This window comes from Anthonomus grandis, chromosome 14, assembly GCF_022605725.1.
Source record: "Anthonomus grandis grandis chromosome 14, icAntGran1.3, whole genome shotgun sequence".
Lineage (NCBI taxonomy): Eukaryota > Metazoa > Arthropoda > Insecta > Coleoptera > Curculionidae > Anthonomus > Anthonomus grandis.
The window spans coordinates 6,778,241-6,792,295 of record NC_065559.1 but is presented as its reverse complement, the minus strand read 5'-3'; the positions used below and the strand labels follow the sequence as shown (position 1 = coordinate 6,792,295).

Here is a 14,055-nt window from a genome sequence, read left to right as displayed (position 1 = left end):
AGGAATATCTTGCGATCTCTTCGTTTAGGTCCATTAAATTACCTCTTGTGTGCTGCGGTGCGTTTAGCCTTACGCCGATTAGAACCCAGACCAAATCAGAGCTACATTGTCTCAGTTTTTAAATCCTTCATTCGCTTGAAGATAGACATTGACTATTGCAGTATCTGTACTCAATCTGCAATTTCAGAATACACATAAAGATTTCTTGAATGTGTAGTAGTCTGATATATCAAAAGCAAATTTCTCCAAAAAAAACCACAAAAAAATTATCGACGGGGACTAGATTGATCTGCACAGATTTTTCTACGACTTGTGACCATATTGCGTTTCTTGGTGGAAAAGCTCTTTCACTGGTCGAATTAAAATAGGCTGTTATTTTTTTAAATTTTGGTCAATAATTTTAATTATGGTCACATCTAAAGTTCTTTAATATTTTTGTAAAATATGTAGTTACATGTTTCTTGTATAGCTGGTCTGAGCAATTTGCTGGTGATCCCAATTATTGGAAAACAATTAAAGGTATTTTAGATCAGGATTCAACTACTTCAGGATGACTTGGATCCTTAGTAGGATAGGTCCCAAAAAAAACGTTAATTAATAACAAAATTTAAATATTATCACACGCAGTTTTTTCAGAAAACCTACTAGGTTTGGATCCAATTACTTTTGATAAGCAGACACTAAAAAACATATTTACAGTAACAAATTGACGTGCTATTTTGATAACAAATTTGTGTGTTGCCAGAATATTGGTGATTCTTTCAGTATTGTAACGGTATTAGCAACGCCCGAATACCAGCTGTTCTACGTCATTCCGGAATGATGAATAACCGGAAACGTGACAGTTTAGCGAATCTTCCGGACCGATGGTCAGACGGGTATATAATGAGCCGCTACGAGGCCAGTTGACAGGTCAGTCCAAGTTCAGTTCGGAATATTGGCGCGATATTTAAAAAGAACATAATTGGTAGTAAATAAATATGGTATAAATAAATCAGTTGACTAGAATATGTTATAAGGTTACTTGGATAAATATTAAAAGCAAGGGATCTTGAAATCTTCTGAATTACCCTGTTAAAAGCATTATGGCATCTTCGGAAAAGCTGTTAAAACTTATGACTTCAAATATTTGCACACTTAATATTCTCTTAATAACCTTGGACATACTTGCGACATTAGGTCCTACATTGAAAAGCTCTTTGGAGTTCTGGATTAGTTGAGTTGTTGATTTAGGACTATATTATTTGGAAAAACTCTTTATTTCTCATGATAATTAAAGCATAGAGGAATCATCTGTTTTGAAATCTTTATTGACTTTTTTATTAATCTGTCATAATGATTGTATTGATTGTTTTAAATTATATTTTTTATTTACATAATTGCATTTTGTTTTGTGACAGCTGAATGAGCTGGAATCGCAGATACAGAATCACAACTTTTATATTAAGATGTGGTTTTATTACAAAAACAATTAAAGCTTGAAGATGAAAAATTATTTTTTAAATTATCATTAAAATTAAAAAATTGTATGGTGACAAAAAAATAACTCGTCACCGCTCCAATATGTAAACAAATAAACGCCTTATTTATCTCCAATGCACGAAATATTCGAAATTTAAAGTCTCCATCCTTAATTTGCATCACCAGATCTTGTAGTTCTAGTTGTTTTTCAGACAATGGACGTTCACTACCCATTAAATCCAAACAAGTTGTTGAAAGCATATTAAAATGTTTCAGTGATCTGGCACATTTACATGCAACACAATACGGGATAAACTACAAATAAAATAAAAATTATTCCAAATTTTTATTATATAATTTTTTTTTAAATCATACTTGCTTAGCGACGTTAAAAGGAAAACAAATTAAGTGATGCCAATCAATAATATGGTCAAAATACGTATGAGTGAGCACATTTTGGAAAATTTCTGACGCCTGCAACGCTGTTCGACTCCAATAATATCCATAAACGAAGAGCATAATGCTCCCAAATAACTCGTGAAACAACTTAAGAGAAATTTGCATTTCCAACAGAAAACTGCGACATTGTCGAATCTGTTCATCAGACCTCAAGTGGGAAGTTTTCAGACTTGTTAACTGAGCTTGCAACTTTTGCCACTGTAAAGTAAAAATATCGACAAAATCTCCAAATAAAAATGACGTTGTAGAACTGTAAAAGAATAACATATTTCGGTATATAAGAAACCATGCTGGATCAGCGTCTATCCAAAAAAGAAACTCTGCTGTACATGCCAAGTTAATACAGAAGCTTCTTACTATAAATTGCAGTATTGGCCAAAGAGTTTTCGGTTCTCTTTCAGATAATAACGCCTTGTGCCTAGTTATTTTGCTAAACAATGTTTGCCATTTGTTCTGTTTAACTACAGCAGTTAAAATGATAAAAAATATCCCCAAATAGCCTAGAGAAGCAATCGCACATTCCCAAATAATAAAGATGTGCCTGTTAAAGCTTCTGTGCCTCAAAATGTAGTCTATTCTTTGTGCAACTCCTGCACCTGTAGAAACGGTTATAATAATCAATTCAAACAGAGCTAAAATTTTGTAAAAACTTTGTTTCTGAAAGTTCTTGCACGGTAAAATCCCATACCAACTATGATAATTCCGCAACAAATTAAAATACGTATCGCTATCTTTTGAACATTTTTCTGAGTTAAACGGCATAATGACTGTCTTCTATCATTACTTTCATTAGTATCTAAACTCACTTCTGAATAATTATCCTAATTGGCGTGTTATCGAGTAGAAAAACACCAATCGAATTCAAATGTTTGTGTCTACTTTTGTGAACTTAAATTTTAATATTCATTAATTAATCGATCATGGCTTTTATCCAGTGGCGTAACGAAGAGGTAAAGGGTCTATATGTAAAATGTTAAAACAGGATTTTACTTTCATTTTAATTAAGAATCAACTTAGGAATCAAATGTTTTCCATGAGGTGTTACGACTGGCCTAGTATCCATGTTTTGCTCACCCTCATTATAAGCAATTTTGACATTGTGCAATGATCGTGTCTTTGGTTCACAACGTAAGATGATTGCAGATTGGCATAAAGGACTTTGGAAATTCTTAAAGATTAAGACTGAAATGCCTTTAATATTATTCTGAAATTTGCCTAGAGGCATATCTCTGATACCTTCCTGCAGATGATTAAAAAATGTCACACCCTGATATTCGGAAGCACTCTGACACTTCAAAGAGCCGGCAATATGTTGGAATTAGGTTGTTTTTATTTCTGGTATCATGGTTGTGAACATCATTATGCGTTGCAAATATGGCTTTTTTTAAAATAAGGTAGTCAAAGATGTTCTAAGAGGGTAGTATCATTATTCTTAAATCCGTAAAGTCTGTTTAAAGTCAGCCCTATAGTTCAATTCCCCTATTACTCAAATAGCCCTCCTTTGTGGCCCAAAGATGAGAGAAGTATTCGCCTCGTTTCTCCATATTTATAAATATTATAGAATGGAATGGACATGGAGAAGGGTGTTTCTAACACCAACAAGCACACGGAAAGTTTAACGTGTCAGTGCATAAATGCTATAATCAAGTTTTTAGCTACATAATCTATCCGAATATCCTATTTAAGCAGTGGGTCAACAGAGTCAGTTGCCTCATTAGTTGGTGCACAGATCATGTAAAGAGAAGACCAACCTTTGCGTTTTATCCTGATTAAGCAGCAGTTGATTTGCATCAAACCAAGCCGTGGTACCTGACTGTGTATCCTCTAGAACCAAGAGTGCTTCATTAAAGGATAATATCGTCTGAAAATAAAGTAAAAGCAGCTTCTACGTTAGAGAAGGGAGATCATTGCTGAATAATATAGGTCAGAAAAAATCCTTTCCGCACTTCCCTTTCGCGAGAGGTGCTGTGTCCTATTTTTACTACCTGTGACCTATATTCTAAATAAGATTTTAAAAGACAAGCAGCAACACGATTAAAATTCTAGTTTTTAAGTTTACTGATCAAGATTCACATAATCAAATGCTTTACTTAGATTACAAAAAAGCACTGCACAGTATTTTAACTGTTCAAATAAGTCCAATATTCTGAATGAGCAATGAAAATTTGGTGCAGCAATATAGCAGCTGAGAATTTCGTTAAAACTGCGGGAATTAAGTCATGGGTTTCAACATTTCTGGTTTTATTTATGATATTTCACATTTTTTTCGCTGGGTTATTTGCAGATTTTGTATCTTTGTTATGAATATTATGTTCGGAAGCAAAATCGTCAAAATCAGATCCCCGTGAATATTTTAGGCTTATGGATGTCCTGCTAAATTGCGTTGACTGTTGTTATATCCTATCCGTTTTAGTACCTACTCTGGCTTCACCTTGAACAATCAAATCAGTAGGCTTAGTCGGTAGGCTGGCTTTAGTAGGGGTCCTATGAGCTTATGTTCCATGCTTGATCAACCAAAATATTAGTTTCGGCTCCAATGCCGTTAGCCCAGAGTTACCCCCACGTATTTAACTTCTCTAAACTGAAAAACCTTACAGCATAAAAGCAGCTGTAACTTTCGACTGTTGGTGAATGGCACTACTGTAGGTTTAAGAGAACTATGATAAGGCCTTCCTTCTCTGTCCATTTTTTAAAGCATTTAGGCCCAATTGTACTTGACCTCTTATTGTTGTATTAAACTTGCCTTCATTCAAGTCATCTGCTTTTCCTATATGTGCTGTGTTTAGCTTCCTTTCGTTTTAAAAGCAGCCGGTTCACGATCTTGTTCCACAGAAGGGGGGCTAAGATCTCTACCTTAGGGCATTCACGTGGTATCCTCGATAGGTTCATTGAACAAATCGCTGTTTGCTAATAGTATATAGTACTCTCGAAGTTCTTACCGTAGTTTCGCTGTATAATTTTAAGAATCTTATTCTCTTAAGCCTGTTATAGTCTTATTGTACTTACTTGATGTGGACGTGTAGATTTATGTTATAGCCATTTAGTATCGTTCTTTACAACAAATAAAAGTACTTGATAACCTTTGAGGTTGCTGGATTGACTGAGCTATTTCTTCTTCGTCAAAAGAGTTGTTGTAACTGTGTTATGAATACTATATATGGAAGCACCATTCCTGCGAATGCTATGGTCGCTAATTATTTCTAATATTTTAACAGATTCTTTGGTGTCATGCCAAATCGAGCTGACTGTTGTTATATCCCATCTGCTTTAGTTCCAATTTGGCTTCGCCTTGAACAATCAAGTTTTATTGATACCGTGGGCACAGTTCTCCCTGTTATACCGAGACAAGCAGGTCTTTGTATTTTGCCTACCTTCAGTCTTGCTGTACTTTACAGTATCAATGGCTTCCATGCCAGAACTAAATATGTTATGGTTAAAACACCTGTGTACCATCTTAGGTTGTAAGTCCCATATTTGTCCATGCATTCGTCTAATTATCATAAAGATGGTGTCCGAACGCTTCATTGTTTTTATGTAACTTGGACAGAGGAACTCAGTTTTCAATACTTCAGCTACACCTTTAATTTTCGTTCTCTGTCTATTTTCTCGTACCATTATCTATCTCTTACTTTCGTTTTAAGAGATTCTCCGTCATTCCTGAGTATACCGTACGATGCCAACGTGTCAAAGGTTCACGGGAATATTCCGGAACAGCGTTTTGCCGAGTATATAAGTAATCGAATCGCCCATAGTTGTCAGTTGTCAGTTCGGTGAAGTAAAGTTCGGAATATTGGCGCGAAATTTAAATATCTCTAAGTAAATGCAGTTAAAATAAATATGCCTAGTAGGTAGTCGTGAGTGATCTTGTTTTCGTAGTGAAGTGTGTAAATAAATTAGTTGACCATTTTCGATTGTTTTAAATCACACTTAATGAACGAAAAAACGCTACAATTTTTTAATAATTCTTAGCGTATTATAATGTTAGTAGCTTTTACTTGACCTTTAGATAAGTTTTTAATTTTTAAACCATTTCTGTTGTCCTTTTATTTTGACATATGCAAACAAAACCTTTGTATTTACACGACTGAATGAGTAAGCGTCATTACAGCATTTCACTAAATAACATCGTCATTTACATAATGCATGTACTAAATTTATATAATATATGAATTAAAATTATTTTAAAAAGTATGTTTTTCTTAATATATATATTTTTTAAAGCCAACCTTGACATTGTAAACTAAAAGCGACATCATGATTTAATTTGTAACCATTGCCAATTTAAAAACTTGCTCGCAATTGGAAAATTAGTGTTTTTTCTACTAGGAAAACACCAATATTATAATGACATAATTGCCCCTCGCAGTCAATTAATTGCTGATTAAACATCGACCTTATAGAACGTCGAGGGCGGCCCTGTGTGTAATTTCAGAAAGAGCAAAAAAGCCTAATTTTCTTAATTTGCCAGGTTCAGGTTCTCCTTTTAATAGTTTTTGAGAAAATTATATATGAGTGCAACCTAGTATCTCGTTTACTTGTTTAAAGGTTGTGGTCTAGATAACATTTCAGACTCTTTGGTTTTTGGGGAAAACTGTATAATGAAACTAATACTGTTAGTTTTGTGTTTAGTGGAATATATTTTTGTTGTTAACAGTGCGGCAATACGTAAGTAATAAATAGTAGGAAAACTTCTTTCTGCATATTAGCCCTTATAAATAAGAAAATGGCGGCAGTTTAAAAATTCGGAAAAATGCCATTTTGACGAGTTCTTTGAGCATTAAATTACTCATAAACAAACCAACATATACTTCTGAAAATTCATATATAGTTTGTCCTGTTAAATTCTTTGACCACCTATATCAGCGTTTTTTCAAAACTTACAATTTATTAAAAAAAAAATTTTTTTTGGAATATTCAAAATTTGTTCATAGCTCAAAAACAAACCAACATATACTTTTGAAAATCTATATATAGTTTGTCCTATTAAATTCGTTAGACATCTATGTCAGAGTTTGTTCAAAAGTTTACGATTTAGTAAAAAAAAAATATATTTTTTGGAAATATCAAAAATTGTCCATAGCTCAAAATTCAGGTGAACTATACATTTTTGAAAATTTACAGTTATGTAGATTCTCCAATTAATTTGATTAGACACCTATTTCAGTGTTTTTTTCGAAAATTAAAAATTTATGGAGAATTTTTGTTGAAATGCTCATAATTCAATAATCAGATATAAAACAATTTTAAAAATTGACACGTATATTTTCCAATTAATGTAGTACGTAATTTCAGCGTTTTTTCGAAAATTTAACGATTTATTAAGAAAAAAAATATTTTTGGAAAATTCAAAAATTGTTCGTAGCACAAAAGCAAACCAACTTTTGAAAATTCATTTACAGTTTGTCATGTTAAATGTATTAAACACCCATATTCGCGTTTTTTCAAAAAATTACAATTTATTGAGAAAAAAAATATATATATTAATAATAATAATAATAATAATAATGTCTTATATTACCAAAAGTTACAAACATTATTTAAAAATCAATTTATTAACTAAGTATGCATAAGTGGCGCAGTCTAGCTGTATTAGCTACTCTACTGAACCACATACGCACACAGAAATGAGTTAAAGACAACTAGCATGATAAAAATAAAAGAAGTATCTTAATTAAAATTACAGAGAAGAGTTCAATAAAAAAAAATAAAAAAAATAGAAAACAACATTATTCAAAGCACAAAGAATGGAGATCCAATTAACAATTTGAATTTAAAAAGTCTAAGATTTGATACATTATAAAGTTTAAAAAAAAATACATTAATGACTATCTAGGCGGGAATATATACAACCACTATCTTGCAAGTCAAAAAGGTAGGTTTTTAACTTTAGTTTACACAACTGAACATTTTTTAAATTCATTGTCTTGAGAGGCACTGAAAGTGCGTTATAACATTTTACAAAATTATAAGTAAAAGAGCGGTGAAAAATTGCACTTTGATGATGTGGCATAGACAATCTATCTGAAAATCGCACGTTGACATTGTGGACATCATGACAAAAAACAACTCGTTCTTTAAGGGAATATAATTAATATAATTAACTATTTTTAGACAAAAAATGCAAAAATGTAAGACTCTCCTATAATCCATTTTAAGCCAGTTTAAAGCAGTATACAATGGAGAAAAGTGATCAAATTTGCGCATGCCACATATAAGTCGAACACAAGAATTTTGCACTTTTTGTAACCTATATTTACTACTAACATCTAAACAAAATCCGTATATATAATCACAATAATTAAAATTAGACAGAACAAGTAACTCGCATAACATTTTTCTTAAATTAAAATTTAAAATATGTCTATTACTATAAAGTATTTTTAATGCCATACAAGACTTTTGAATAAGTTTCTTGACATGTTCTCTAAATCTAAGTTCACTATCCAATATCAATCCCAAATTCTTAGCAGAGTCGACAAAACATAATTTATTATCGTCTATAAAAATATTTAGATTATTCTTTAAAGAAAATGCTTTACTTTTATTGCCAAATATCATAAGATGTGATTTAACAGGATTTATTTTTAAATTATGTTGTTTACAAAGATCACTCAAGGTATGTAAGTTTTCATTGACAAATTTTTCAAAAACCGCAGAATTATTAGCTTTAAAAGAACAATAAATTTGGGTATCATCTGCAAATGCCTGTATTTTACAATATTTAGTTGCTTTAAGAATATCAGATGTGTAAACCAAAAATAATAGTGGTCTTAAAATTGACCCTTGTGGAACACCTGATAAAATGTTTTCTTCTTCTAGTATTATCTGAATTAATTGTCTGAAACCTGTTATCCAAATATGATTTTATAATTGAGGATGAATGGAAATCAAACCCATAAAACTGTAATTTAAATACAAGAAGCCGATGATTGATTGTATCAAACGCCTTAGAAGAATCTAGAAGTACAAGCAGGCTATTCTTTTGCTTGTCTGAGGCGCGGAATAAGTCATCAGTGACATTGGCCAAAGCCACTGAGGTACTAAACCCCTTTCTAAACCCACATTGACTGCTGGGAATAATATTATTTGAAATAAAATAATTGTACATTTGGTTATAAAGAAACCTTTCAAATATCTTTGATAGAGTTGGCAACAAACTTATAAGTCGAAGGTCGTCAAAGTCAGTGGGGTTAAGAACTTTGGGCAAAGGCTTGGCAATAGATACCTTCCATTGATTAGGAAAATAATTTATTTTCAAGCAGCAATTTATTATGGGCGTGATATATTTATCAATGAAAGGACTATATGGAAAATTCAAAAATTGTTTATAGCTCAAAAACAAACCAATATATTCCTTTGAAAATTCATATGAAAGTTGGTTAATTAAATTAATTAAACACCTATTTCAGCGTTTTTTCAAAAATTTGAATTGAATCGTGAAAAGTTTTTGGTTGAAAAATTCAAAATGTGATCATAACTCAAAATCCAGGCAAAATACATTTTTGAAAACTTACACGTATGTAGATCCTCCAATTAATTTGATTTTAGACGCCTATTTAAGTGTTTTTTCGAAAATTACAAATTTATTGAGAATTTTTGTTTAAATTTAAAAAATGCTCATATTTCAAACATTAGATAAAAAACAATTTTGAAAATTTACACGTAGATTTTTAAATTAATGTAGTGCGTAATTTCAGCTTTTTTGAAAATTATTAATTTATTGTGAAAGAAATGTTTTGCATTTGCAAAGTCGAGAGGAATTTACAATGTATCAAAACCTTTCAAATATCGTTCCTAAATAAATCGAAAAGTAGAGTGCACTTTAACACCAATGATTTCAATGACTATGGATATAATATTCTCAAATTTAACCCTTTGGGCACAACAAAGTACCATGAATACCAAACCGTTAAAGTCTTTTTCCAATAATATTGTGTTCCACTATGTCAAATGCCTTGGAGAAGTCAATATAAATCATAAAGTCACGCTTTTGTGGTATGATGAGGTTTTTGAATAATGGTGTTAATTTATCTGTTATTATGGCCTCAATATTGCAATTTTTAAAACTGGCCTGGATCATTTATGTGTCCACCACTATGTGCAGACAGATAATGAAAGAAACAGAATCTTTTATCATGAACGTCCATTGGATCTATTTTAGATTTTCTAGTATGCATATTTATTAATTATCCAAACCGTATTAGAAAATAGTGAAATGTCTAAAACTTTATATGTTTCATATAAAATTTCTATCCATTCTATCCCATCATAACCTGGTGTTTTCATGATGCATGAGATGAGAACAAGACGTTGGTGTTGTCAGTTTAATATCGTAGAAAACAAAATTTTTGGTAAAAAAAATGCATGGAAGTACCCGAAGAATTAAAGTAAAATACTCAAACTTTGAAGTTCGATATCTAGTCTTCTCTAAGCTCTATCGTGATAATCCCAACGATTGTCACTTAGGTTCGGCTTTCCAAACCGAATGAGACCATCCACAAGGTCGTAGTTCTTTTATTAGCTGAGATTTGGCAGTTTTGGAAGCCAATTTTGGTCTCAAAAAATCGTAAAAATGGCACTTTTGCGAATTTTTCAAAGGGCTCCCACTCCCATATTTCTGTGCGTATTCCGTTATTATCTGGTATTTTCGTGATGTATGGGATAATAACCAGACGTTGGTGTTGTTAGCTCGATATCGTAGAAAAATTTTTTTTGTTGAAAAAAATGCGTGCTCCTTGAAATTCGATATCTTGGCTTCCATGGGCTTTATCCTAATAATTCCAAAAGTTTTCTTTTAGTTTCATCTTTCCAAGCCAAATAAGACCATTAACGAGGTCGTAGTTCTCTTATTACCTGAGATCTGGCATTTTTAGAGGCCAATTTTGGGCTCAAAAAAATTGACGGAAATGGAAATTTTTGCGAATTTTTAAAGTCCTCCAATTGCCTTATTTTTGCTCGTATATCGTCATAACCCGATGTTTTCGAGATATATAGGATGAGAAAAAGACGTTGGTGTTATTAGTTTAATATTGTTGAAAAAATTTTTTTGCTAAAAAATTATGCCAGAAACAAAAAATCAAAAGTTTCAAAATTCGATATCTCGGCTCCTATATAATCTATGGTGATTATTTCAATGGTTTTCTCTTAGGTTCATCTTTCCAAATCCAATGAGACCATTCCCAAGGTCGTAGCTCTCTTATTAGCTGATATTTCGCATTTTTGGAGGCCAATCTTGGGTTCAAAAAAATCTTCAAAAATTGCATTTTTGTGTATTTTCAAACTGCTCCCATTCCTTTAATTCTACTTATATCCCATGATAACCCCGTGTTTTCCTGATTAGATGAGAGCAAAATGTTGGTGCTATTAGTTCGATATCGTAGAAAATAAATTTGGCAAAAAATGCATTTCCAGAAGTACTCAAAAAAGAAAAATCCCAAATTTTGAAATTCGATATTTCGGTTCGCATGGGCTTTATAGGGATAAGTTCACTGGTTTTCTCTTTGTTTTGTCTTTCCAAACTCAATGAGACCATCTGCAAGGCAATAGCTCTCTTATTAGCGGAGATTTGGCATTTTTGGGAGCCAATTTTAAGCTTAAAAATGTCATCAAAAATGGAATTTTTGGGCCTTTATGAAATCTTCTTATTTCCTTATTTCTGCTGGTATCCCGTCATAATACGATGTTTTATGATGATTGAAATGAAAACAAGACATTGGTGTTATTAATTTAATATCGTAAAAAACACATTTTTAGAAAAAAAAATGCGTACCCGAAAAATAAAAAATCCGAAACTTTGAAATTCGATGCTTTGGCTTCTTTGTGTTCTATCATGATAACTCCAGTGGCTTTCTATTAGTTTTACCTTTTTCAAACCGAATGAGACTTTCTGAAAGGTCATAGTTCTCTTATTAGCTTAAATTTGGCATTTTTGAAGGCCAATTTTGGTCTCAAAAAATCGTCAAGACTGGAATGTTTGCAACTTTTCAAAGTGATGTAATTTCCCTAGATCGGTTTATATTCTGTCATAACCCTGTGTTTAGGTGATGTTTAAAATGAGCGTAAGACGCTGGCATAGTTAGTTCAAAATTGAGGAAAACAAATTTTAGGTGAAAACCAAATGAGCCCATCCGCAAGGTTCTGGCTCTCTTATTAGCCGAGATCTGGCAATTTTAGGAGCCAATTTTGGGTTTAAAAAAATCATCAAAAATTAGGTTTTTGCCAATTTCAGACTCTCTATTTTACTTTTTACGAAGAATTATTACTGTAGGTCTATAAAATGGCTTGTTTGTAAACGTAGACTTTCGAAATCCATCACATTAGCTTCCTAAAATTTATTTGACACTAATTGACTATAGAGAACGACAGAAACAGCCAGTTACATTGACCTACCATTCCGAAAACAAAAATTTCATTTTTATTATTAAATTACGTAAAAAATCAGTAATCTTAGATAGAGAGTACTATTAAATTAAAAATTATTATGCTTATTGTTTTTACCTTATATATTCCTCACATTATATATTTCTCGATTTGAGCAAGGCATTTGACTGTGTGTGCTTTTCCACTCTTGCAATGAAACTGAAGCATTGCAATGAAATATTATGAATTTTCAATTCATTACACTTTAAAAGTCTCACTTGTCAAACAGATTCCAAATAATTAATATTAATGCTTTACATTATATCAATGGTTTGATTTCTGTCAATTACAGTATAGTGTACCACGAGTATCAGTGTAAAATCCAGTGCAACGATATATTAGAATGGTCACCCGTCAAAACACCAGCATTTTACTTCTCAAACAATGTAAATAGAAGGAGGATAACATTGTTTGGCAGGTGGAATGCTGGTGTTTTGACAGGTGACCATTCTAATATATCGTTGCACTGGACTTTATCAGTCACGATAATAATTACATAAAGAACTGTTAATACTAATGGGTCTAAAATTGTTTGCCGCTTTAAAAAACTGTTAACAAATTTTTACTGTTTATATTTTCAGCTTCGTACATCACACCATGCCACAAATCAGATCCAAACTTCCGCAAATGCTGCATCGAAAATGGCAACAAGGCTCTTCCACATTTAATGAACGGAGATAAATCTATTAAATTACCAGTTTTATCTCCATTTAAATTGGACAAAGTAGAAGTTAATTCCGGACCAAACCTGAAAATTACTTTAACCGATATCTCTTTATACGGCTTTGACACTTCTACTTTAAAAGATCTCCTGTAAGAAATATCCAGACTACGTATTTTATATGTATATTGAGTGATTTGTGTTGGTTCTTTTTTAGATTTGATTTTGACAATAAAATAATTGAAATTACCATGCACAGTGATATGGTTCAGCTGATTGGCACCTACGACATTAAAGGTAAAATCTTGGTTTTGCCCATCACTGGAAATGGCCCAGCCAATATTACCATACGTAAGTGATTTTTTCTTAACTGAAGCAACAGTGACTAAAGTTTTCATCTTAGATGATGGCATATTCAAATATAAAGTCAGTTATAAAATGGAAAAGAGAGGTGGTTTTGACTATGTTAAACTGGATCAGAAAAATGACAAATTGGACTTTACTATTACCGAAGCCTACTTCCAATTGGACAATTTGTTTGAGGGCAATAAAGCCATGGGTTAGTACAATTTGTTAGGAGTAATACTGGAATATATTAATGATTATTTTAGGTGATAACGTAAATAAGTTTTTGAATGCGAACCAACAAGATGTACTTAAAGAGGTGGGAGGAGCGATCTCAGGAACAGTTCGAGCCATTGCTTACACTGTAGGAAATGCTGTGCTTAGTAATATTCCCTATGATCAGTTATTTTTAGACTAGAGTGTATACACATTGTGATAAATGTTGTATTTTGTCAGAATATAATAAATACTTTTTTTAATAAGTCAAATCTCTTAATTCAGAGTTGAAGTAGTCATTATTTTAATAACCCTCAAGATCATTGTCACAACAAGGACATAAGACATTCTATTCAGAAACGATTACCAAACGGACCAGATGATTGACACGATTTTTTTATCTTGCTTAGACAATGAGACTGATGGAAACTTAAGATTACTTTTAGGAGAGACGAAGAGAGGAGATAAAAGGTCCGAACTTGATTTGAGAAAAA

General features: G+C 32.1%; 1 protein-coding gene across 1 annotated transcript; it reads left to right on the top strand.

The window, feature by feature from the left end:
* The first annotated feature begins 6,342 nt into the window (after positions 1–6,342).
* LOC126744677 (protein takeout-like) lies at positions 6,343–13,827 on the top strand. Its single transcript, XM_050452190.1, has 5 exons — positions 6,343–6,585; positions 12,921–13,152; positions 13,218–13,351; positions 13,404–13,559; positions 13,612–13,827. The coding sequence occupies exons 1-5, from the start codon at positions 6,519–6,521 to the stop codon at positions 13,761–13,763; spliced, it is 741 nt and encodes a 246-aa protein (XP_050308147.1). The 5' UTR covers positions 6,343–6,518; the 3' UTR covers positions 13,764–13,827.
* Positions 13,828–14,055: the final 228 nt, after the last annotated feature.